The sequence below is a fragment of the Anser brachyrhynchus genome, assembly GCF_964034855.1.
Source record: "Anser brachyrhynchus genome assembly, chromosome: W".
Lineage (NCBI taxonomy): Eukaryota > Metazoa > Chordata > Aves > Anseriformes > Anatidae > Anser > Anser brachyrhynchus.
Genome location: NC_137704.1, coordinates 24,535,185 through 24,558,225, shown reverse-complemented (window position 1 = coordinate 24,558,225; position 23,041 = coordinate 24,535,185). Strand labels below are relative to the sequence as shown.

General features: G+C 49.5%; 2 protein-coding genes and 1 long non-coding RNA gene across 13 annotated transcripts in view; 2 read left to right on the top strand and 1 right to left on the bottom strand.

Moving 5' to 3' along the window:
- Positions 1 to 15,481, bottom strand: part of LOC308184712 (rapamycin-insensitive companion of mTOR-like) — a 221,699-nt gene extending 206,218 nt beyond the window's left edge. For 6 of the 11 annotated variants that reach the window (XM_080572058.1, XM_080572059.1, XM_080572061.1 and 3 more), the window contains exons 1-2: positions 15,379 to 15,407; positions 15,117 to 15,164 (exon numbers count right to left, since the gene is read on the bottom strand). Coding sequence is in view for 5 of the 11 variants with exons in the window: in XM_080572055.1 (XP_080428181.1) it covers positions 15,117 to 15,164; positions 15,336 to 15,384 (97 nt within the window). In the remaining 6 variants the exon portion in view is untranslated. Of the gene's footprint in view, positions 1 to 15,116; positions 15,165 to 15,335 lie in introns of all 11 variants that reach the window. The other 5 variants (XM_080572055.1, XM_080572052.1, XM_080572057.1 and 2 more) reach the window with 1 other exon arrangement.
- The window catches only part of LOC308184893, a 470,974-nt gene that overhangs the window by 64,551 nt on the left and 383,382 nt on the right, over positions 1 to 23,041 (top strand). The window lies entirely within an intron of this gene.
- LOC308184797 (uncharacterized protein) overlaps positions 1 to 23,041 on the top strand; it is a 383,809-nt gene that overhangs the window by 247,235 nt on the left and 113,533 nt on the right. The window lies entirely within an intron of this gene.

Sequence of the window (23,041 nt, the reverse complement as noted above, 5' to 3'; positions counted from 1 at the left end):
AGTTGTTCTGCTTCCATTGCTGTAACCACCCCCACAGGGCATTTGCTACCATCCATGTATCAGTATAGAGATAGAGAACTGGCCACTTTTCTCGTTCAGCAATATCTAAAGCCAGCTGAATGGCTTTCACTTCTGCAAACTGACTCGATTCACCTTCTCCCTCAGCAGCTTCTGCAACTCGTCGTGTAGGACTCCATACAGCAGCTTTCCATCTCCGATGCTTTCCCACAATACGACAGGCCCCATCAGTGAACAAGGCATATTTCTTCTCATTTTCCGGTAGCTTGTTGTACAGGGGGGCTTCTTCAGCACGGACCACCTCCTCCTCTGATGATATCCCAACGTATTTGCCTTCTGGCCAGTCCATAATCACCTCCAAGATTCCTGGGCGACTGGGGTTTCCTATTCGAGCTCGCTGAGTAATCAGTGCAACCCACTTGCTCCATGTAGCATCAGTTGCATGATGTGTAGAGGGGACCCTTCCTTTGAACATCCAGCCTAGTACCGGCAGTCGGGGTGCCAGGAGGAGCTGCGCTTCAGTACCGACCACTTCCGAAGCAGATCGAACTCCTTCATATGCTGCCAATATCTCCTTTTCAGTTGGAGTATAGCGGGCCTCAGATCCTCTGTATCCCCGACTCCAAAACCCCAGGGGTCGACCTCGAGTTTCCCCAGGTTCTTTCTGCCAGAGGCTCCAGGTGGGACCATTCTCCCCGGCTGCGGTGTAGAGCACATTCTTTACATCTGGTCCTGTTCGGACTGGCCCGAGGGCTACTGCATGAACTATTTCCTGCTTAATTTGTTCAAAGGCTTGTCGTTGCTCAGGGCCCCATTCAAAAGCATTCTTCTTACGGGTTACTTGGTAGAGCGGGTTTACAATCAGACTGTAATTTGGAATATGCATTCTCCAAAACCCCACGACACCTAGGAAAGTTTGTGTTTCTTTTTTGCTAGTTGGTGGAGACATAGCTGTTATTTTGTTGATCACATCCATTGGGATTTGATGACGTCCATCTTGCCATTTTATTCCTAAAAACTGGATCTATTGTGCAGGTCCTTTAACTTTATTCTGTTTTATGGGAAAACCGGCCTTCAGAAGGATTTGGACTATTTTCTTCCCTTTCTCGAAAACTTCTTCTGCAGTGTCACCCCACACAATGATGCCATCGATGTACTGCAGGTGTTCAGGAGCTTCCCCCTGCTCCAGCGCAGACTGGATCAGTCCATGGCAAATGCTAGGGCTGTGTTTCCACCCCTGGGGCAGCCGATTCCAAGTATATTGGACTCCCCTCCAAGTGAAAGCAAACTGTGGCCTGCACTGTGCTGCTAGAGGGATGGAGAAAAATGCATTAGCGATATCAATTGTGGCGTACCACTTGGCTGCCTTTGACTCCAGTTCATACTGGAGTTCTAGCATGTCCGGCACTGCAGCACTCAGTGGTGGCGTGACTTCGTTCAGGCCACGATAGTCCACTGTTAGTCTCCACTCACCATTAGACTTTCGCACTGGCCATATGGGACTATTAAAAGGTGAATGAGTCTTGCTGATCACTCCTTGGCTCTCCAGTTGACGAATTAGCTTATGGATGGGACTCAGGGAGTCTCGGTTGGTGCGATATTGCCGCCGGTGCACAGATGTGGTAGCGATCGGCACTTGCTGTTCTTCAACCCTCAGCAACCCCACAACAGAAGGGTCCTCTGAGAGACCAGGCAAGGTAGACAACTATTTAATGTCCTCTGTCTCCAAGGCAGCTATGCCAAAAGCCCAGCGGAACCCTTTTGGGTCCTTGAAATATCCTCTTCTAAGATAGTCTATGCCAAGGATGCACGGAGCATCCGGGCCAGTCACAATACGGTGCTTTTGCCACTCAATTCCAGTTAGACTCACGTCAGCCTCCAATACAGTTAACTGCTGGGATCCCCCCATCACCCCATGAATACAGATGGGCTCTGGCCCTTTATAGCTTGATGGCATTAGAGTACATTGTGCACCGGTGTCTACCAAAGCCTTATACTTCTGTGCGTCTGACGTGCCAGGCCATCGAATCCACACAGTCCAATAAACTCGATTGTCCCTTTCCCCCCCCTGGCTGGAGGCAGGGCCCCTCTAGTCCTGGTCAGAATCTTCGTTTCTGTGTCTAAAGGACTGCCTGCTGGAAGTTGGAGCAGCAAACTTTTCAGAGAATTCCTTTTTCCCACTTGTTTTCCTTTGCAATTCACGTACCCGTGCCTCTAGGGTCGCAGTAGATTTTCCATCCCATTTTCTCATGTCCTCTCCATGGTCACGTAGGTAAAACCACAAGGTGGCGCGGTGTGTGTGCCCACTATATCGTCTTCCTTGCATAGATGAACGTTTACCCCTAATAGCTGAGACACTGGTTTGTACAGGTGGGGAGGAAAATAATCTCTCTTCAAGTTGGTGGATCTTTTCAGAAAGTTTCTCCAAAGTATTCTATTTTAGCTGGTGGACACTGGTTCGTTCAGGTGGAGGGGAAGATAAATTCTCTTTAAGTTGGTGGACCTCTTCAGAGAGTTTCTCCACAGCCGAGACACAGGCCTGTAGGGAAGAGGAGAGATTTCCTTCGTACTGCCGGAGTAATTTAGCCACTTCATTCACTGGGGGATTCTCCTCCGCTTTCCAGGCTATTATTGCCAATGAGCTGGCATATGATGATGGTGTACTCCATACAAACTTCCGCCACATAGGTGGTGTACACTGGACTGCATCTGGATCTGCGGATGTTTGTGCGTCGTCTAGGTCCTTATAAATTACTTCCCGTACGGCCAATTCCCTCAGGTACTGAATTCCCTTCTCCATGGTGGTCCATTTGCCTGGTAGACATACAAGTTCTTCCTTGAAGGGATACCTTTCCTGCACAGCTGACAGGAAACGCCTCCAGAGGCTGCGAGATCGTGCTCCATCTCCAATTGCTTTGTCAATGCCTGCGTCTCTAGCAAGGGATCCCAGCCGCCTGGCTTCCTTGCCCTCTAATTCCACATAGTTGGCTCCAGTGTCCCAGCACCGGAGCAGCCAGGTGACAAGCTGCTCACCTATACAGCGACCAAAATCTTTTCGCACATCTCGTAGCTCACGCTGGTATAGAGTCCGGGAAGTTACTGTAGATTTTTCGACACCCTCATCCTCATCTTCAGTCTCCTGCACCTTTGATGGCTGGTGTAGAGTCCGGGTAGTTACTGTTGATTTTTCGACATCCTCATCCTCATCTTCAGTCTCCTGCACCTTTGATGGCCCAGCCTCATCTTCACTATGCCCAGACTTAGCAGAAGACTGTCTGCGTTCTAAACGACCTGAGCCTCTATACCATTTCTTCACCTTGTCTACAGGGGCAACTTGCACTGCTACAGCTCGTTTCTCTGACCCAGACACAGGAGCCGGAGCTGCTGCAGGGGCTGGAGCGGCTGCAGGAGCTGGAGCTGGAGCGGCTGCAGGAGCTGGAGCGGCTGCAGGAGCGGGAGCTAGGTTGCTAGTAGCATCAATTGCAGATCGATAGGCACAAGCCAGACCCCAGCACGCTACAGTGATTTGTGTCACTTTGGAACTGCCAGAGTCATGACACCTTTTTTTCAAGCATTCTGCCAGCTTTTTAGGATTTTGCAGTTGTTCAGGGGTGAATGTCCAAAACACTGGAGGTGACCACTGCTCTAGAAACCTGCCCATATCCTCCCACACTCCCTGCCACTCGCAACTATCCCGCCTCAAGACAGATCTCCGGATGAGATTCCTAAGTAGTTGTTTAACCCTCAACAAAACCTGAAGCGCATTCAGGAGGCATAACAACAAGAGCAGGCTGGTCTGAGTATCCCAAGGATATTCAACATCTCGGAGAACCACTGTAACTAGCTCGGGGGATAAGAGGGTGGTGGTGAAGGAGAAAGGGAGAGTGAACAGGTAGGGAAACATGTCTTCCCCTGTCCCCTTCACAGATTGGCTCCCTAACGAAAACAGGCAATAGGTGTAATTGCTAATAGTTTCCGAGATATGGGTTCCAAAGTATAGAGTCGACGTCAGTGCTGAGTACAAATACCAGGTTAGAGTCGTGACCAGATATTTCATCATTTCATAAGCCATTGTTACACCGCACAGTACCATAACAATCTTAAACCAGGGCCCGGAAAGGATAAACAGTGCAACAGGGAGCACATACAGAAAGTAACGCACCATAAAACTCAATTTGGAATACAGGTACAGCAGACTGGAGATTAAGGCAATCAACATCGTGACTAGCAACTATTAAGCAGGTCCAATACTTATACCAATTTTAGTTTAACACACTCTGGTCAAATCTGTCGATATCTCAACCCTTCGTGCCCCACGTTGGGCGCCAAAAGGACTGTTGTGGTTTAACCCGGCCGGCAGCTAAACACCACACAGCCGTTCGCTCACCCTCCCCCCTCCCTCTCTGGGATGGGGGAGAGAAACGGGAAAGTGAAGCCTGTGAGTTGAGATAAAGACAGTTTATTAAGACAGGAATATAATAATATAAGGAATATAAGGAATATAATAATAACAATAATAATAATAATAGTGATAATGATAATAGTATTAATAATAATAATGTGTAAGAAAACAAGTGATGCACAATGCAATTGCTCACCACCCGCTGACCGATGCCCAGCCTATCCCCGAGCAGCCGGCCCCCCACCCCGGCCAGCCACCCCTATATATTGTTTAGCATGACGTCAGATGGTATGGAATACCCCTTTGGCCAGTTTGGGTCAGCTGTCCTGGGTCTGTCCCCTCCCAGCTCCTGCTGCACCCCCAGCCTGCTCGCTGGCAGGACAGAGCGAGAAGCCGAAAAGTCCTTGGCCTGGTGTAAGCGCTGCTCTGCAACAGTTAAAACATCAGCATGTTATCAGCGCTCTTCTCATCCTAATCCAAAACATAGCACCCTACCAGCTACTATGAGCTACTTAACTCTGTCCTAACTGGAACCAGGACACATGCCACACCCTGTTTGCTTGCCCTGTTCACCGCACTCCCTAGGGGCTGCCTTTGTACATGTGTTTGTATGTGTGCATATATGCATATAAAAATCGCTTCCCATTTACATATACAGAGGGATCATTTGACTGACCCAAGTAACATCACTAACCAAGATCATTTACCTGTTAGCTATCTTTCTATTATTATTGAGAAGCCTTTTTTGGCATTTTGCTTCTTATGGTGCTATTTTTCTTTACTTGTTTGCTAAAAATAACATTTTTATTTTTCTTATCAATATCTAATTGTGTTTGGATTAGCAGATCTTTCTGCAAGCTTTTTCCTATAAAAAGGAACACTAGTATTTGTATAGCCTTTTAAGACTTGCATTTTAAAATACAAAGAACTCTTAAGTGATGTCTATTATCATAAAACAATACAATAGTTTAGATAGAGATCAGATGATAAATTACAGCAAAATATGCATTCACAAAAATATACTACTTAAAAAAATGTTTGGCTCTATCACTGAAAGTCAGTTCTATTTAAGAAAACAAAATGAAAAATTTAAGTAAAATTTGTGTAAAGTAACTAGATTTTCTAAGCTTCCTTTCCTAAATCAGAAGATTAAATTGAAAGAACAGAAAATCATATTAAATAATAGATCTTAGGTTTTTCTACCAGCAATACTGAGCCTCAGGACCAATTTACCAATGTCTGTACAAAAAATACAGGAGTTCTGGAAACAGGCATGTAGTTACTTTTGACTGTCAGAAATGGAGACAAAATAAAGGAAACTTCAATTTCATAGAATCATAGAATATCCCGAGTTGGAAGGGACCCATAAGGATCATCAAGTCCAACTCCTGGCACCACAAAGGTCTACCCAAAAATTCAGACCACGTGTCTGAGAGCATAGTCCAAACGCTTCTTAAATTCAGACAGGCTTGGTGCCATGACTACGTCCCTGGGGAGCCTGTTCCAGTGTGCGATCACCCTCTCGGTGAAGAACCTCTTCCTGATATCCAACCTGAACCTCCCCTGTCGCAGCTTGACTCCATTCCCTCGGGTCCTATCACTGGTGATTAAGGAGAATAGCTCGGTGCCTTCCCCTCCACTCCCCCTCGCGAGGAACCTATAGACCGTGATGAGGTCCCCCCTCAGCCTTCTCTTCTCCAGGCTGAACAGGCCAAGTGACCTCAGTCGCTCCTCGTATGTCTTCCCCTCTAGGCCCTTCACCATCTTTGTAGCCCTTCTCTGGACACTCTCCAATAGTTTCACGTCCTTTTTGTACTGTGGTGCCCAGAACAACACAGTGAATTAAAACTGTATTAATTTAAAATATTTCAGCTAAACACTTATGTAACTATTCTAACAGTTGGAAAAAATAAACATCATGTATTCAGTGGGGAAATCAAGTTATCAACTAGCTTAGTTAATGGTGTGCTGAGACGTTTTCATTTTTAAACTTGATTGCAAAGATAAAATTAACACCTACCATGGATACCTATACGATTACTGATCTGTCAGCTGCAGTTTCTCCAACAGAAAAAAAAATTTTGACAAAGGGTGTACAACTAAATTCAGACCTGTCCCTTACTCAACTGCAACCATCAGAGTAATGATTTTTTTTTTTAATTTATTTTTAACAGGGCTATACTCACAATGCAAAATGCCTGTGTTTTTTTCACAGAATTGTATGGGTTGGAAGGGACATCGAAAGATCATCGTGTCCAACCCCCCTGCCAAAACAGGCTCCTTAGAGCAGGCTGCCCAGGTAGGCGTCCAGACGGGCCTTGAATATCTCCAGAGAAGGAGACTCCACAACCTCCCTGGGCAGCCTGTTCCAGTGCTCCATCACTCTCACCGTGAAGTTCTTTTGCATGTTGGTGTGAAACTTCCTGGGCTCCATCTTGTGGCCATTACCCCTTGTCCTGTCCCCACAAACCACTGAGAAGAGGTTGGCCAAATCCCTCTGTCTCCCACACCTCAGGTATTTATACACACTGATGAGATCCCCTCTCAGTCTTCTCTTCTCCAGGCTGAACAGACCCAGGTCTCGCAGCCTTTCCTCATAGGGAAGATGCTCCAGGCCCCGTATCATCTTTGTGGCCCTCCGCTGGACTCTTTCCAGGAGATCCCTGTCTTTTTTGTACCGGGGAGCCCAGAACTGGACACAGTACTCCAGGTGAGGCCTGACCAGGGCAGAGTAGAGGGGGAGGATCACCTCCCTTGACCTGCTGGCCACGCTCCTTTTAATGCACGCCAGGATCCCATTGGCCCTCTTGGCCATGAGGGCACACTGCTGGCTCATGGTCAACCTGTCGTCCACCAGGACCCCCAGGTCCTTCTCCTCAGAGCTCCTCTCCAGCAGGTCATCCCCCAGCCTGTACTGGTACATCCGGTTGTTCCTTCCCAGGTGCAGGACTCTACACTTGCTCTTGTTAAACCTCATTTGGTTTCTTCCTGCCCAGCTCTCCAGGCGGTCCAGGTCTCGCTGAATGGCAGCACAGCCTTCTGGCGTGTCAGCCACTCCTCCCAGCTTTGTGTCATCGGCGTACTTGCTGAGGGCAGACACTATTCCCTCATCAAGGTCGTCGATGAAGATGTTGAACAAGACCGGACCCAGCACCGACCCCTGGGGAACACCGCTAGTCACAGGGCTCCAGACGGACTCTGCGCTGCCAATCACCACCCTCTGAGCTCGGCCAGTCAGCCAGTTCTCAACCCACCTTACTGTCCACTCCTCTATCCCACACTTTCTCAGCTTTGCTATCAGGATGTCATGGGAGACAGTATTGAAAGCCTTGCTGAAGTCAATGTAGATGACATCCACTGCTCTCCCCCCATCTACCCAGCTGGTGATGCCATCAGAGAAGGCAACGAGGTTGGTCGAGCACGACTTCCCCTTGGTGAATCCATGCTGACTACTCCTCATAACCTTCTTCTCTTCCCATTGCTTGGAGATGGCATCCAGAACAAGCTGTTCCAACACCTTGCCAGGGACAGAGGTGAGACTGACTGGCCTGTAGTTTCCCGGATCCTCCTTATTGCCCTTCTTGAAGACTGGAGTGACATTGGCTATCCTCCAATCTTCAGGCACCTCTCCTGTTCTCCAGGACCTTTCAAAGATGATAGAGAGCAGTTCGGCGATCACCTCTGCCAACTCCCTTAGCACACGTGGATGCATACCATCGGGACCCATGGATTTGTGTGCGTTGAGCCCACTCAGGCGCTCCCAAACCACTCCATCATCAACCAGGTAGGAGCCCTCCATTTCCCAGACCCTTTCTCCTCCTGCCAGGGTCGAGGAGTCCCGGGGGGGAGTCCTTGAAGCAAAGACTGAAGCAAAGAAAGCATTCAGTATCTCCGCCTTCTCGGCATCTCCCATTACCAGGACACCCCCCTCGTTCAGCAAGGGACCTACATTATCCCTAGTCTTCCTTTTACTGTTTACATACTTTAAAAACCCTTCTTATTATCCTTTATCTCTTTTGCAAGCCTCATCTCTAGGTGGGCTTTAGCCTTCCTCGTCGCGTCCCTGCAGGCCCTGACAACACTTCTGTACTCCTCCCAAGAGGACAGGTCCTTTTTCCACATTTCATAGACCTTCCTCTTCCTTTTGATCTTATCGATGAGCTCCTTGCTCATCCACGCATGTTTCCTGCCCCCCTTCCCCAATTTCCTACTCTTAGGGATGCACCGATCCTGAGCTTGGAAGAAGTGCTGTTTAAATGTTGCCCAGCTTTCACAAGCACTCTTGCCTTCTAGCAACCTAGCCCAGGAGATACCCCCAGGCAGGTCCCAGAAGAGGTCGAAGTTGGCTCTTCGAAAGTCCAGGGTAGCAATCCTGCTTTTAGCCTTACTTCTTCCACCAAGTTCCATCTTGAACTCCACCATCCCATGGTCGCTGCATCCCAAGCTGCCCCCAACCTTGACATCCCTAACAAGCCCATCCCTGTTGGTAAGGACAAGGTCCAGAAGCACCCCCCGCCTCGTCGGCTCCTCCACCACCTGCGTCAGAAAATTGTCTTCAACGCATTGTAGGAACAGTTTGGACTGCGCGTGCCTGGCCGAGTTGCTTACCCAACAGATGTCTGGATAATTGAAGTCCCCCATGAGAACCAGCACCCGTGATCGTGAGGCTACTACCAGCTGCTTGTAGAAGGCCTCATCGACCTACTCCTGATCTGGTGACCTGTAGTATACCCCCATAACAGTGTCCCCCATACCAGCCCACCCCTTAATTCTCACCCACAAGCTCTCCACTTGTCCTTCACCCTCTCCCACGTGGAGCTGGGTACACTCTAGTTGCTCCCTCACATAAAGGGCAACCCCACCCCCTCGCTTCCCCAGCCTGTCTTTCCTAGAAAGGACATAGCCCTCCCTGACAGCATTCCAGTCACGAGAGCTGTCCCACCACATCTCTGTGATCGCAACGAGATGTGGCCCTGCGACCGAACACAGATCTCGAGCTCATCCTGTTTATTTCCCATGCTCTGCGCATTGGTATACAGGCACTTTAGGGAAGCAGCAGGCGCAGTTACCCCTGGAGGGATGCAAGAAGAAGATTCTGGATGGGGTATCTGGATCATTACCTTCTCTGAGGAGCCCTCAGACAATCCTGTGGGACAACTCAGAGGTTTTTCCCTACTATCTTCAACAGTGACAGCAGTGACAACTTCCCCTAGCCCTGCTCTGTCACTTTTAGCTCCCCTCCCTTCCCCCGTCAATCCTAGTTTAAAGCCCTGGTAATCAGCCCAGAGAGCTTGCTCCCCAACACACTTGTGCCCCACTTGCTGAGTTGGAGTCGGTCAGCAGCCCACATACCTGGCTTCTCAAAGGACTGCCCAAGATCGAAATACCCAAATCCTTGGTCCAGACACCACCCCCTCAGCCAGTCATTCACCTATCCCATTCTCCTCCTTCTTTCTGGGTCCTGGTCACCCAGCGGGAGGACAATTACAAAGTAATTGTAAAGCGGGGGGGGGGGGAGTTAGCGAGGCAGTTAGCGTGGGCAGGAAGGGCAGAGCGCTCACACCCGCCCATAGGGACAACTCCTCTAACGGCACTCTCCCGTCAGCTGGGCTGCGATGGTCTCCACCAGGCACGGTGCTTTCTCTAGGAAGTCAGTACACACCCAGACCGACTGCCCGTCCAAACATGCGGCAGTTCAGGTCTCCGGATGCGGGGAGTGTCTGAGCCTCTTGCTGCCATCGGCGGGAGGCAGAGAGACTGCTTGCGTGAGGTGCGAGCAGGTGGATGACCTGGTCCGCATGGTGGCAGAACTCAAGGAGGAGGTGCAGAGGTTGAGGGATATCAGGGAGTGCGAGCGGGAGATAGACTGGTGGAGCGACTCCCTGCAGGACCGGAGGGAGAGGGACCAGGGTGAGACGCTCCAAAGGGGGGTGGACCCCCTGCCCTGTCGCCATCGGGCAGAGGGAGGGGACCTGCGAGTTGAGGAGGAATGGAGACAGGTCCCTGCTCGACCTCACAGGAGATGCCCTCCCCTTCCGGTGCCGCCTTCCCAGGTGCCCTTGAACAATAGGTTTGAGGCCCTGGAGCTTGAGAGACCGGTGGGTGAGGATGAGGTAGGAAGCCTACCCAGGAGGATGCCTGAGGTGAGGAAGTTGACTCCACGCCTCAGGACTGCCTCCACCAAGAAAGAAAGAAGGGTGATTGTTGTGGGCGACTCCATCCTCAGGGGAACGGAGGGCCCTATTTGTCGGCCTGACCCCACACATAGGGAAGTCTGCTGCCTCCCTGGGGCCAGGGTCAGAGACATTACCAGGAAGCTTCCAAACCTGGTTCGCCCCTCTGACTATTACCCGCTTCTGATAGTCCAGGCTGGCAGTGACGACGTTGAAAAGAGAAGCCTCAAGGCTATCAAACAGGACTATAGGGGGCTGGGACGATTGGTGGAGGGAGCGGGAGTGCAGGTGGTGTTTTCGTCTATCCCTACGGGGGAAGGGAGAGGCACGGAGAGGACACGGAAAGCTCACGTGGTTAATAGGTGGCTCAGAGGCTGGTGCCAGCACAGAAATTTTGGGTTTTTTCACCATGGGGAGCTTTACTCGGCACCCGGCCTGATGGCCCCAGACGGGTCCCTATCTCCAAGGAGAAAACGGATCCTAGGCCAGGAGCTGGTGGGGCTCATAGAGAGCGCTTTAAACTAGGTAAGAAGGGGGACGGGGCTCAAACAAGGCTTGTTGGAGCTGTGCCAGGGGGAAACAATGGCAAAGCCGGGGAAGAAGGCGATGGCCCAGCTGAAGTGCATCTACACTAATGCACGCAGCATGGGTAACAAACAGGAGGAGCTGGAAGCCATCGTGCTGCAGGCAGGCTACGACTTGGTTGCCATCACGGAGACGTGGTGGGACCGCTCCCACGACTGGAGTGCTGCAATGCCTGGCTATAGGCTCTTCAGGAGGGACAGGCAGCACAGAGGGGGTGGTGGCGTGGCTCTCTACATTAGAGAATCTTTTGATGTTGTGGAACTCCAGGCTGGGAATGATAAGGTTGAATCCCTGTGGGTTAGGATCCGCGGGAAGGCCAACAAGGCTACCATCCTGGTCGGGGTCTGTTATAGACCGCCGAACCAGGATGAGGAGACGGATGAGGAGTTCTACAGGCAACTGACAGACGTTGCAAAATCGTCGGCGCTTGTCCTCGTGGGGGACTTCAACTTCCCGGACATATCCTGGAAACACAACACGGCACAGAGAAAGCAGTCTAGGAGGTTTCTGGAGAGCGTGGGAGATAGCTTCCTGACGCAGCTGGTCAGTGAACCTACCAGGGGTGGTGCCCCGCTAGACCTTCTCTTCACAAACAGAGAAGGACTGGTGGGAGATGTGGTGGTCGGAAGCTGTCTTGGGCAGAGTGACCACGAAATGGTAGAGTTCTCTATTCTTGGCGAGGCCAGGAAGGGGACCAGTAAAACTGCTGTCTTGGACTTCCGGAGGGCTGACTTTGAGCTGCTCAGGACGCTGGTTGGCCGAGTCCCTTGGGAGGCGGTTCTGAAGGGCAGAGGAGTCCAGGAAGGCTGGGCGCTCCTCAAGAAGGAAATCGTGATGGCACAGGAGCGGTCCGTCCCCACGTGTCCAAAGACGAGCCGGCGTGGAAGAAGACCGGCCTGGCTCAACAGAGAGTTGCGGCTTGTGCTTAGCAGAAAAAAGAGGGTTTATAATCTTTGGAAAGAAGGGCGGGCCACTGAGGAGGACTACAAGGATGTAGCGAGGCTATGCAGGGAGAAAATTAGAAAGGCCAAAGCTCATCTGGAGCTCAACCTGGCTACTGCCGTTAAAGACAACAAAAAATCCTTTTACAAATATATCAACGCGAAACGGAGGACTAAGGAGAATCTCCATCCTTTACTGGATGCGAGGGGAAACTTAGTTACAAGGGATGAGGAAAAGGCTGAGGTTCTTAATGCCGCCTTTGCCTCAGTCTTTAGCGACAATACCGGTTGTTCTCTGGATACCCAGTGCCATGAGCTGGTGGAAGGGGATGGGGAGCAGGACGTGGCCTTCGCTATCCATGAGGAAATGGTTGGCGACCTGCTACGGAGCTTGGATGTGCGCAAGTCGATGGGGCCGGATGGGATGCACCCGAGGATACTGAGCGAACTGGCGGAGGAGCTGGCCGAGCCGCTTTCCATCATTTATCGGCAGTCCTGGCTATCGGGGGAGGTCCCAGTTGACTGGCGGCTAGCCAATGTGACGCCCATCTATAAGAAGGGCCGCAGGGCAGACCCGGGGAACTATAGGCCTGTCAGTTTGACCTCAGTGCCAGGAAAGCTCATGGAGCAGATTATCTTGAGGGTCATCACGCGGCACTTGCAGGGCAAGCAGGCGATCAGGCCCAGTCACCATGGGTTTATGAAAGGCAGGTCCTGCTTGACGAACCTGATCTCCTTCTATGACCAAGTGACGCGCTTGGTGGATGAGGGGAAGGCTGTGGATGTGGTTTACCTTGACCTCAGTAAGGCTTTTGACACCGTTTCCCACAACATTCTCCTCATGAAACTGGCTGCTCGGGGCTTGGACTGGCGTACGCTTTGCTGGGTTAGAAACTGGCTGGATGGCCGGGCCCAAAGAGTTGTGGTGAATGGAGTCAAATCTGGTTGGAGGCCGGTCACTAGTGGTGTCCCCCAGGGCTCGGTACTGGGGCCGGCCCTCTTTAATATCTTTATCGATGACCTGGATGAGGGGATCGAGTGCACCCTCAGTAAGTTTGCAGATGACACCAAGCTAAGTGCGTTTGTCGATCTGCTCGAGGGCAGGAAGGCTCTGCAGGAGGATCTGGATAGGCTGGAGCGATGGGCTGAGGCCAACTGTATGAAGTTCAACAAGGCCAAGTGCCGGGTCCTGCACCTGGGGCGCAACAACCCCAAGCAGCGCTACAGGCTGGGAGATGAGTGGCTGGAAAGCTGCCTGGCAGAGAAGGACGTGGGAGTACTGGTTGATAGTCGGCTGAATATGAGCCAGCAGTGTGCCCAGGTGGCCAAGAAGGCCAACAGCATCCTGGCTTGTATCAGAAGCAGCGTGGCCAGCAGGTCTAGGGAAGTGATTGTCCCCCTGTACTCGGCTCTGGTGAGGCCGCACCTCGAGTACTGTGTTCAGTTTTGGGCCCCTCGCTACAGGAAGGACATGGAGGTGCTCGAGCAAGTCCAGAGAAGGGCGACCAAGCTGGTGAGGGGTCTGGAGAACAAGTCTTACGAGGAGCGGCTGAGGGAGCTGGGATTGTTCAGCCTGGAGAAGAGGAGGCTCAGGGGCGACCTCATCGCTCTCTATAGGTACCTCAAAGGAGGCTGTAGCAAGGTGGGGGTTGGTCTGTTCTCCCACGTGCCTGGTGACAGGATGAGGGGGAATGGGCGAAAGTTGCGACAGGGGACTTTTAGGTTGGATGTTAGGAAGAACTTCTTTACCAAAAGGGTTATTAAGCATTGGAACGGACTGCCCAGGGAGGTGGTGGAGTCACCATCCCTGGAGGTCTTTAAAAGACGTTTAGATGTAGAGTTTAGTGATATGGTTTAGTGGAGGACTTAGTGTTAGGTCGGAGGTTGGACTCGATGATCTTGAGGTCTCTTCCAACCTAGAAATCTGTGATACTGTGTAATCTTAATACAATGAATATACATCTTAATTGAGAGCCTTTTTTACAAGATGATACAAATGAGGTAATTACACTGCTACCACTACAGGTCTCATGGGATCAGTAGATGGCTTAAAACACCTCATGCCAAAAAAACAAACAAACAAAAAAAATATCATCATGACAGTTGCCTTTTGAATTCTCAGTAAAAGATTTCAAACAGACAACATCTAAAAATCACCACTCCAGCATTTAAACTTCGTCCACTGTTCTTTCACATCGAATAATTCAATTACACAACGTGAAAAAGTTACTGAACGCATTCATTAAAATCCTGATTCTGTAGATTTCATACACATATAACACTACTTACAGTAGTAAACGTCACGCATTTGAACTGTTAAGGCTTTTATCCTGCATTTCATTGACAAAAGTTTCACTTGTTTTTATTTTCAAGACCGTTTTAATTTATTTTCAAGCAATCATATCTGTTTGGAGATGGGGTGAGATAGAGAAGACATAAGAGGTTGTTGCTTTAAATTGAAAAAATTCTGAGCTTCTCCTAAGAACTAAAGTACGTTTGTAAATAAGATATGCATACAAGTACGTAGGACCAGGGATGTATGTGGGACCAGACGCGACTGCAGCGGCGCTCCTCAGAGGCATTCGGCCCAACCCACCGCGGCGCGGTCCGGGCAGCCCCGTCCGCGGACCGACCGCCAGCGAACAACAACCTAAAACCAGCCCCAGACGCGACCGAGGCGCCCCCCACTCCAGCCCCGCTCGATGTTGCGGGGCCCCAGGGGTGCCCGCGCTGCCCCGCTCGCTCCTCAGGTAGCGGGGGCTGGGGAAAGGCTTCCACCTACGGGAAAGCCTGTTCACCAGAGGCTGCCGAGCAGCCTACCGGCCCCGAGCATCCACAGCCCCCAGGCCCTTCTCTCCCCAACCCGCTCCCCAAGCCCCTCGGCCCAGTAGTGCCAGGCCCCCACAACCAGCACCAGGCCGCTGGCCACCGACGGTTCCCTCTCGGCTGGCACGCAGCGAGGTGGCAGGCAACGACCCCCGCCCCACCGCCCCATACCTCGGTTGAGATCGAGGGGGACGTTCTCCTCACCGCTGTCGTTCCGACCTGCATGAACGGGAGACAGAAGCGGAGAGCGCGTTAGGCTGGCGGCGGGGGGAGAACGAGGGAGCGGAGGGGACGGTTTGGCACTGACAGGGAACGGGGGCCGCTAGGGGAAGGAAGGGGAAGCCGGCAGCAAAGCAGAGGGAGCCTACCCAGCCTTCCCAGGCCCCTTACCTCGAATAGGAAGGTGCCTCAAAGAGCATGAGCGGAGACTCACCGCCATGTTTATGGCCCCACAGTCACAACACCGGAAACCTCGCCCGCTCTCGCGAGAAGCCTGCGGAATCGCTGCCGCAGCCAGCACCCCCCTCCCCACTCCATCCGGCCTTTCCTCCCTCCCTCCGCCTCGCCAGCAGGAGGAGCACAGTGGCGGCTGAAGCGAGATGAGGTGGAGTCGAGAGGCCACTGCCTCGCCGAGGGGGATCCAGTCCGCCCCAGAGGGGCCTTGTCCTCTCTCTCGCGGCGGTCCTGGGGCCGTGGATGTGTGAGCGCTATACTTCCTCAGTCAGCCCCAGATGTCCGATAAAAAAGTTCGGGTTCGTTACCTGGTGTGCAATAAACCAAACCACACACTAGGTCGAGATATTGTTTATTTCAGAGTTGCGCAAGTCTGGGTACCAGGTGGTTTCCCACAAAGCTGATACACCTAAGGATTTTCTACACCACTCTTTATACAGTCCCTTATTAATACATGTTTGTACAGTCCCCTCGCCTCTGATTGGTTACATAATTATCACACTGCTGACATGACAGAATCATTCTGTGCATCCTCAGAGAGGAAGGGTCCCTTGTTGGGCCAGAGTCTCCCAGCCTAGACCTCTGATTTTTACTATTGTAATAAGGATAGTCCATATTAGAATACTCCTAATTTTTGTTTTTCAGCCAAGTATTCACATTACTTTGATTGGTGATATATTCAAGGAAATATGTCAGGATTGTCAATATGTCAAGAACGTCAATATAATGGTCTTCCTGATTAGCAGTTCCTCACTTAATCATCCTTTAGAAACATCTCCAAGGCCTGGGGCACCTTGCTGTGGGAACAAAAATGTTGTTTTTTGCACAGTTACATTGTTTAAAGGGAAGGAATGTGGTATTGAGATTGTGCTTGCAGTGCTAAGAAAGCTTAACATATGACCTTGTAAAATGCAGACAACCAGACTCCTTAGAGCAATTAGGCGAAAATCACACTGTCAAGTCAAATCAGATAAGTGAGGAAACATTACCACTTCAAACAGTAAAAAAGTCAAAAGAAATTTGAAATTTAACAGGCCGGCAACTGAAAGCCATGTATTGTCTGTGAAGCATCAGATAGGTTGTGAACCTGGATTACCCAGTCAATGGGAAAACAGGGGAGGGTCCCGGTCGTCGAGAAACAAAAAATTATATAAACTGTGTTATGGAACTAGTAGGTGTGCTCCTGCTCGAGGGATGCCTGCCATTGCAATCGCAAATAAAAATGCTACTTCACTGAGATCCTCGCCTGAGCCTGAGTTATTGGCTACGGAGTGTTTCTCACAATTTGGGGGCTCGTCCGGGAGCCAGTCACCTACCGGGGAGCCCCACCGCCGCAGCAGCAGGAAGGCATGCCCCGCTGATTTCAGGGTCCTGTGCATCGGCGGTGGCGGTTCTGCGGAGAGCTGACAGAGGGCCCGAGACTGATTAAAGAGGCAGGATCCGTGAAGTAGTGGGGAAGGGAAGAAGGTAGGCACTCCGGGTTTAAGAATTGATCCGGTAACTCTGTGCACAGACCAAGGTAAGAAATATTAAGTATTGCCTTGGGGGTCGGGTGAGACTCTGTGTGATGTGTGATGTGTGATTGAGACGTACTTTTGTACGAAGCGAGTGTGGAGTCCTGATCCGCGGTTCCCTAGCTCCGCGAGGGGCGCGGCCGGAGACGGACGAAGCGTGAGATAAGGGAGAGAAAGGAAGAGTCTCGGGAAATTTGGTGTACGGTAGTCCTTGCACGGTGAAGTGCTTGGGAGTACACCCCCATTTTCCAGAATCGGAATGTTAGTGTGTGGTACCCTGCAGGAGGGAAATTTCTGTAGCAGCACACTGACAAGGGCTAGGAGAAATGGGAAAATATGTGTTCCAGGGGACAGGGAGATATCCCTGGGGGAGTGCCTTCTGACAGTTCTTCCTGAAGAATTATGAGAAATTGGAAAAATAATCTCAAAATTAGAGGAGATGATAAAAGAAGAAAATGGTTAAATATTGTGTATCAATCTGGACAAAAGAACCAATTAAGGAAACAGCAGTATTTTGGCCAAAATATGGGTCTGATGAAAATTCAAGCTTTAAATTTATGTGTAAACAATAAGATTCCTTTTTCAGAGAAGGAGCCAAGTTATGCTCCCTATAATCCTAATATTGCACCGGTGGCAGCAGCAGTCGCTCCAGGAAAGGAGACAGGGACTGCAATTAACACTGTCCCTAGAGAAGAGCGTACTCTAGGCTCTGGTAAGAATTAGAACAAGGTAGAAGAGAGATTGAGAATTTTTCCTTCCCTGATACTAACAGTACTAACACTAACTGTGTGTCCTCTTAGGTGAACTCCCCCCTCTCCTTACCGGCAGAGAGGTGTTAGGGGTTTTAAGGAGATGAAGTCTTTAACTGAGGACCCCATCAGGCTAGCTGAACAATTAGACCAGTTCCTAGGACCTAACTTATACTCTTGGGGGATATGATGTCTCTACTAAGTATGTTGTTTACAGGGGAAGAAATGAGAATGATCAGGAGGAGAGCTGCTATACAAGAGTGGGAAAGAGCTCATCCTCCGGGACTGGGGGTAATACCGGCAGAGCAGGGGTGCCCACTTGCCGATCCTGGCTGGAGTGGTGATAGTGCGCAGCACAGGGGTCATGTGGGAGACTTGGGGTCGGGGTGGGGGAGTGCTCGGGGTGAGTCCTGGGGACCCGGTGTCCCGGGGGCTCTTGAAAGTTCTTTTTGTGGTTGGAGCCTGATCAGATACATGGGGGGGGGGCTCCGGAGGGTGGGAGGATATAGTGAACAGTCACTGGGGGGGGCCCTCCTGCAGGAGGCCCTGAAGGTGTATGTCAGGAGGGGAGATGAGAAGGAAAAGCAGAGAGCAAAACTAATGGTATTGACAGTGTACCAGGTAGTGAGGCAGAGGGTTGGAGAAAGAGGAAGAAAATCTTCAGGGGGAGTCAGGGCCAGGATGGAAAGGAGAGGAAGAGAGATGAAGGAATGGCAGGCAAGGAAAGCTCAGGGACAGGCTTCGAAGTGTGGCCAGGCTGGCCACTTCAGGTAGGAATATCTGGAGTGGAAGAAGGAGGAGAGAAGGAAAATGGGATGAAATATGCTATACTGATATGCTGTTTCAGCATCCTGGAGGGAGAAAGGTATGGAATTAAGTTGGCCAATGACTGAGCCTTTGGTGAAAGTACAGGCTGGAGAAAGATAAAAAGCGTTAAAAAGGGTTATTGAAGGTAGTAAAGGTGTGGTAAGTAGTGTTTGACAGAGCTGTTTGAAGTTGAATGAGCAGGGCAAGAGGATGTAGGCATTATCTAAGTAACAGTCTAGAAGTTTTGGTATATTTGCTGTGGTGTTTGGTCAGGTTCCCAAGTATCGAGAAGGGGGGGGGCAGGGGGGGCAGCCTGCTCCACCAGGGGCCTCTCCACAGGCCGCAGGGGGCTTCGGCTCCGGCGCCTGGAGCGCCTCCACCCCCTCCTTCTGTGCTGACTTTGGTGTCTCCGGGGAGGTTTCTCACTCCTCGCTCTCCCAGCTGCTGTTGAGCAGCAGGTTTTTTGTTTGTTTGTTTGTTTTCGTGGATGTGCTCTCACAGAGGCACGGACTGTGTTGCTCATGGCTTGGCTCTGGGCAGCGGTGGGCCCCTCTGGGGCCGGACGAAATTGTCCCTTATCTGCCACGGGGAGGTTTTTGGATTCTCCTCACAGGGGCTGCCACTGCAGCCCCCTCCCGAACCTTGCCATCAAACACAATACACAGGGGCAGCTAGGTCATTACTGGCCTGTAAAGTATCAGGGATTAAATTAACTAATGAAACCCTAACAAGTGATGGGGGTAGAAGGGGCTGGGATAACAGTGCCACCTTTGGGGGGTACCAAGCTGAGACTAGGGGATAAAATGATCTCTGGGCAATTATTGTATGTACCCAAGGCAGGGACTAACTTGTTGGGAAGGGATTTGATGATGAAATTGGGCATTCAAATAGTAAATTGGTAGACCGGAATAACAGTGGTGTTAATGGAGTGCTCTCAGGCCCTGAGAGCAAAGATATATTCACCTCTGGCTGGAAAGACTCTGAAATGGGGGCGGAAGCAACAATACAGATGGACAGTTTTACCTCAGGGGTTTACAGGGCCTCCGATTAATTTGGGCAAAGTTCTGGAACAGATTTTGGAGCAATTCCAACCTCCCGAGGAGGAATTTCTGTTACAAAATGTGTATGATCGTTTATTGTCAGGACAGGAGAAAACAGTTGTGAAGGAAGCTACTAACAAGCTATTCAGCTTTCTGGGAAAGCAGGGCTTGGGAGTATTGAAAAATAAATTACAATATGTAGGAAAAAAAGTCAAGTGTATAAGGCATCTAATGTCTGAGGGAAAACGGAGAATAAATCCAGAGAGGATTCAGGGAATTGTTGAAAACTAAGAAAGAACTAAAATGTTTTAAGAGAAAGATTTTTTTAAGGAAGCCACGAAGTCGGAGGGAAAATGGATACTCCCGGATGGGAGAGAAATGCTGAATAAAGCACCAATGAGGCAAATATTAGCTGTTTTACATCAAGAGAGTCATTGGGAGGTGCAAGCAATGTGTGATGTTGTGCTAAGACAGTATGTCTGTGTAGGAATATACACTTTAGTGAAGCAAATATGCAGAGGATGTACCATATGTCAAAGGGTAAATAAAAAGGTCATCCGTAACCCACCTAGAGGGGGACGGGAGCCAGGGATTCGAACCTTTCCAAAGTATACAGGTAGACTTTACTGAGTTACCTAAAGGAGGGAGACTTAAGTACTTGTTTGTCCTAGTTGACCACGTGACTGGATGGGTGTAAGCTTTCCCCTTGGTATCTGCCACTGCGAACACGGTGGCTAAGGTATCACTGGAGCAAATAGTCCCTAGATATGGGATAGCTGAAAACATTGATTCAGATCAAGGAAGTCATTTCACTTCACAAGTACTGCAAGGGTTAATGCAGGCCTTAGAGATTGAGTGGGATTTTTACACCCCCTGGCACCCCTCCTCTTCAGGGAAGGTAGAGTGAATGAACCAGACATTAAAGAAGCAATTAACTAAATTAGTGTTAGAAAGCCAACTTCCTTGGGTAAAATGCTTACCTTTAGCACTCCTACAGGTTCAAACAGCACCAAGAAACGATATAGGAATTTCACCATATGAGATGCTGTTCGGATTACCCTATCTGGGCAGAAGGGATGAGATACCACAATTCGAAATGAGAGAGTTTTCTTAAGAACTGTATTCTGGGGTTGTCCTCTTCTTTGTCATCTCTCAGGACCCATGGGAAATTGGGCCCTGATTCAGACCTGGAAAGAATCAAAACTCCGGCCTGAATGGGAAGGACACTTCCAAGTACTAGTAACAACTGAAACAGCCGTAAGAACTGCAGAAAAAGGTTGGACTCACTATACTCGACTGAAGGCATCCATCGACCCTAGTACCTGGGAAGCTGTTCCTACAGAAGACTTGTTGGAAGCTGAAATCGAAGAGAAAAATCTCATAGTGGACTCTGAGCGGGATAAAAGCTTGCAATTGTAAACTAACCTTTTATTTTCACAGGTAACTAATGAGTGTGACTTGTGATTGAGAGAAAGGACAGACCTATAGCGAATTGAAGTGCTCCCAAGGGGGGTTGTTATAGTAGTAGTGTACATCTTATTCTTTGTATTGATAATTATTTGGAAACCTAAGGTTTAAAAATAATGACAGGGAAAAATCAACTATTAATTTTGTTTTTAGTGATTGTAGGCCTCAGAGAAGGCCTTGGTCAATTGGCAACTTGGAAAAGGCATGACCAGATAATAGTAAGATGGGATACCCCATAAAAATATGGGTGAATGTGACAGAGGGTTATGTACCACAATCTGTCATGTTTGATGCTTGTGAGGTGTTAGCTTGTGGAGATTTAAATGCCCAACGACAGCTGAGCAGAGAGAACAAATAACTGGGAGAGACCCAACAGCCAGATTGAGAATAGCTGTATGGAAACGATCCTCTATTTCCATCAGAGAAAGGGAGAAACTCAAGGAGAAAACAGGTGAGAAAACAGGAGGCCCTCTTTGAAATGCGGCAGTTCAAACATTTGAGATTGAAACAGGGTATGGGGATGTGAATGCCTGGATAGAATGGGTCAAATATACTGTCCAGAGCCTCAACCATAGCAATTGCCATGCTTGTGCCTCGGGATGACTGATTGCCCAGATAGTGCCCTTCCCATTGGGGTGGACCAGGGATTCCCAGGGGATGCGATGTATGATTGCATTGTACCAAGAGAAGACTGCCTGGGGAAATGAGGCCTGTAAGTCTCTCTCTTTGCTATTCCCTTCCTCGCATGATAGCAATATCAGGGTTCCCCCTGCATTCTCCACAGCTATAGGTAACCATACAGCTTGCCTCTCACGGCAGGGTGTGAGTGCTACCCAGCATCTGGGAGAATTTGCCTTGTGCACAGGGACCTTGAATGCTACCAAGGACTTGATGGGAAACTGCTCAAGACTTGAGATCCCCAGGGCAGATCTCTGGTGGTACTGTGGAGGGAAGATCTTACGGTCCACCCTACCATCTAACTGGGGAGGCACTTGTGCACTTGTTCAATTAGCTATACCCTTCACCCTGGCATTTGAAAGAGAAACATCACAAATACTCAGAAGAAGTAAAGGAAGCTTAGGAGTATCATTTGATGATAGAGCGTACATAGATTCTATTGGGGTGCCTAGAGGAGTTCCCGATGAACAGGAAGCCAGGAATCAAATTGCTGCAGGGTTTGAGTCACTGTTCTGGTGGGTAACAATCAATAAGAATGTGGATTGGATTAATTGTATTTATTATAATCAGCAGAGATTCATAAATTATATAAAGGATGCGGTAAGAAGAATCGCTGAACAACTAGATGCCACCAGCAAAATGGCTTGGGAAAACAGAATAGGGAAAATAGAACAGATGTTTGCGGAGAAAGGAGGTGTGTGTCCGTTGTACTGGGCAACCATTGTTGCACTTTTATACCCAACAATACTGCCCCGGATGGCATAGTAACTAGAGCATTGCAAGGGCTTACCACCCTTGCCAGTGAATTGGCAGAAAACTTAGGAACAGACACTTCCACCACCGGAGGGTTGCAATCTTGGTTTGGTAAATGGAAAGGGATGGTAGTGTCCATGTTTACATCCTTGATCGTAGTAGCAGGAGTTTTGACAGCCGTTGGTTGTTGCATTATCCCCTGTGTAAGAGGACTAGTACAGTGGTTAATTGAAACTGCACTATTGAAACAAATGACCATGGAGCCACCACCTTAATTAGATAAGGTGATAGAGGAGATGGAAAGCAAAAAAGGTGAAGAAGAGGAAGATATCTACCAAATTACACCTTAGAGAAAAGTTTTGCAAAAATCAACAATTTATAAAAAAAGAAAAGGGGGGAATTGTGGGAATAAAAATGTTGGTTTTGCACAGAGTTACATTGTTTAAAGGTAAGGAATGGGGTATTGAGATATGCTTGCAGTGATGAGAAAACTTAGCAGGCGACCTTGTAAAATGCAGACAACCAGACTCCTTAGAACAATTAGGTGAAAATCACGGTGTCAAGTCAGGTAAGTGAAGAAACATTACCACTTCAAACAGTAAAAAAGTCAAAAGAAATTTGAAATTTAACAGGCC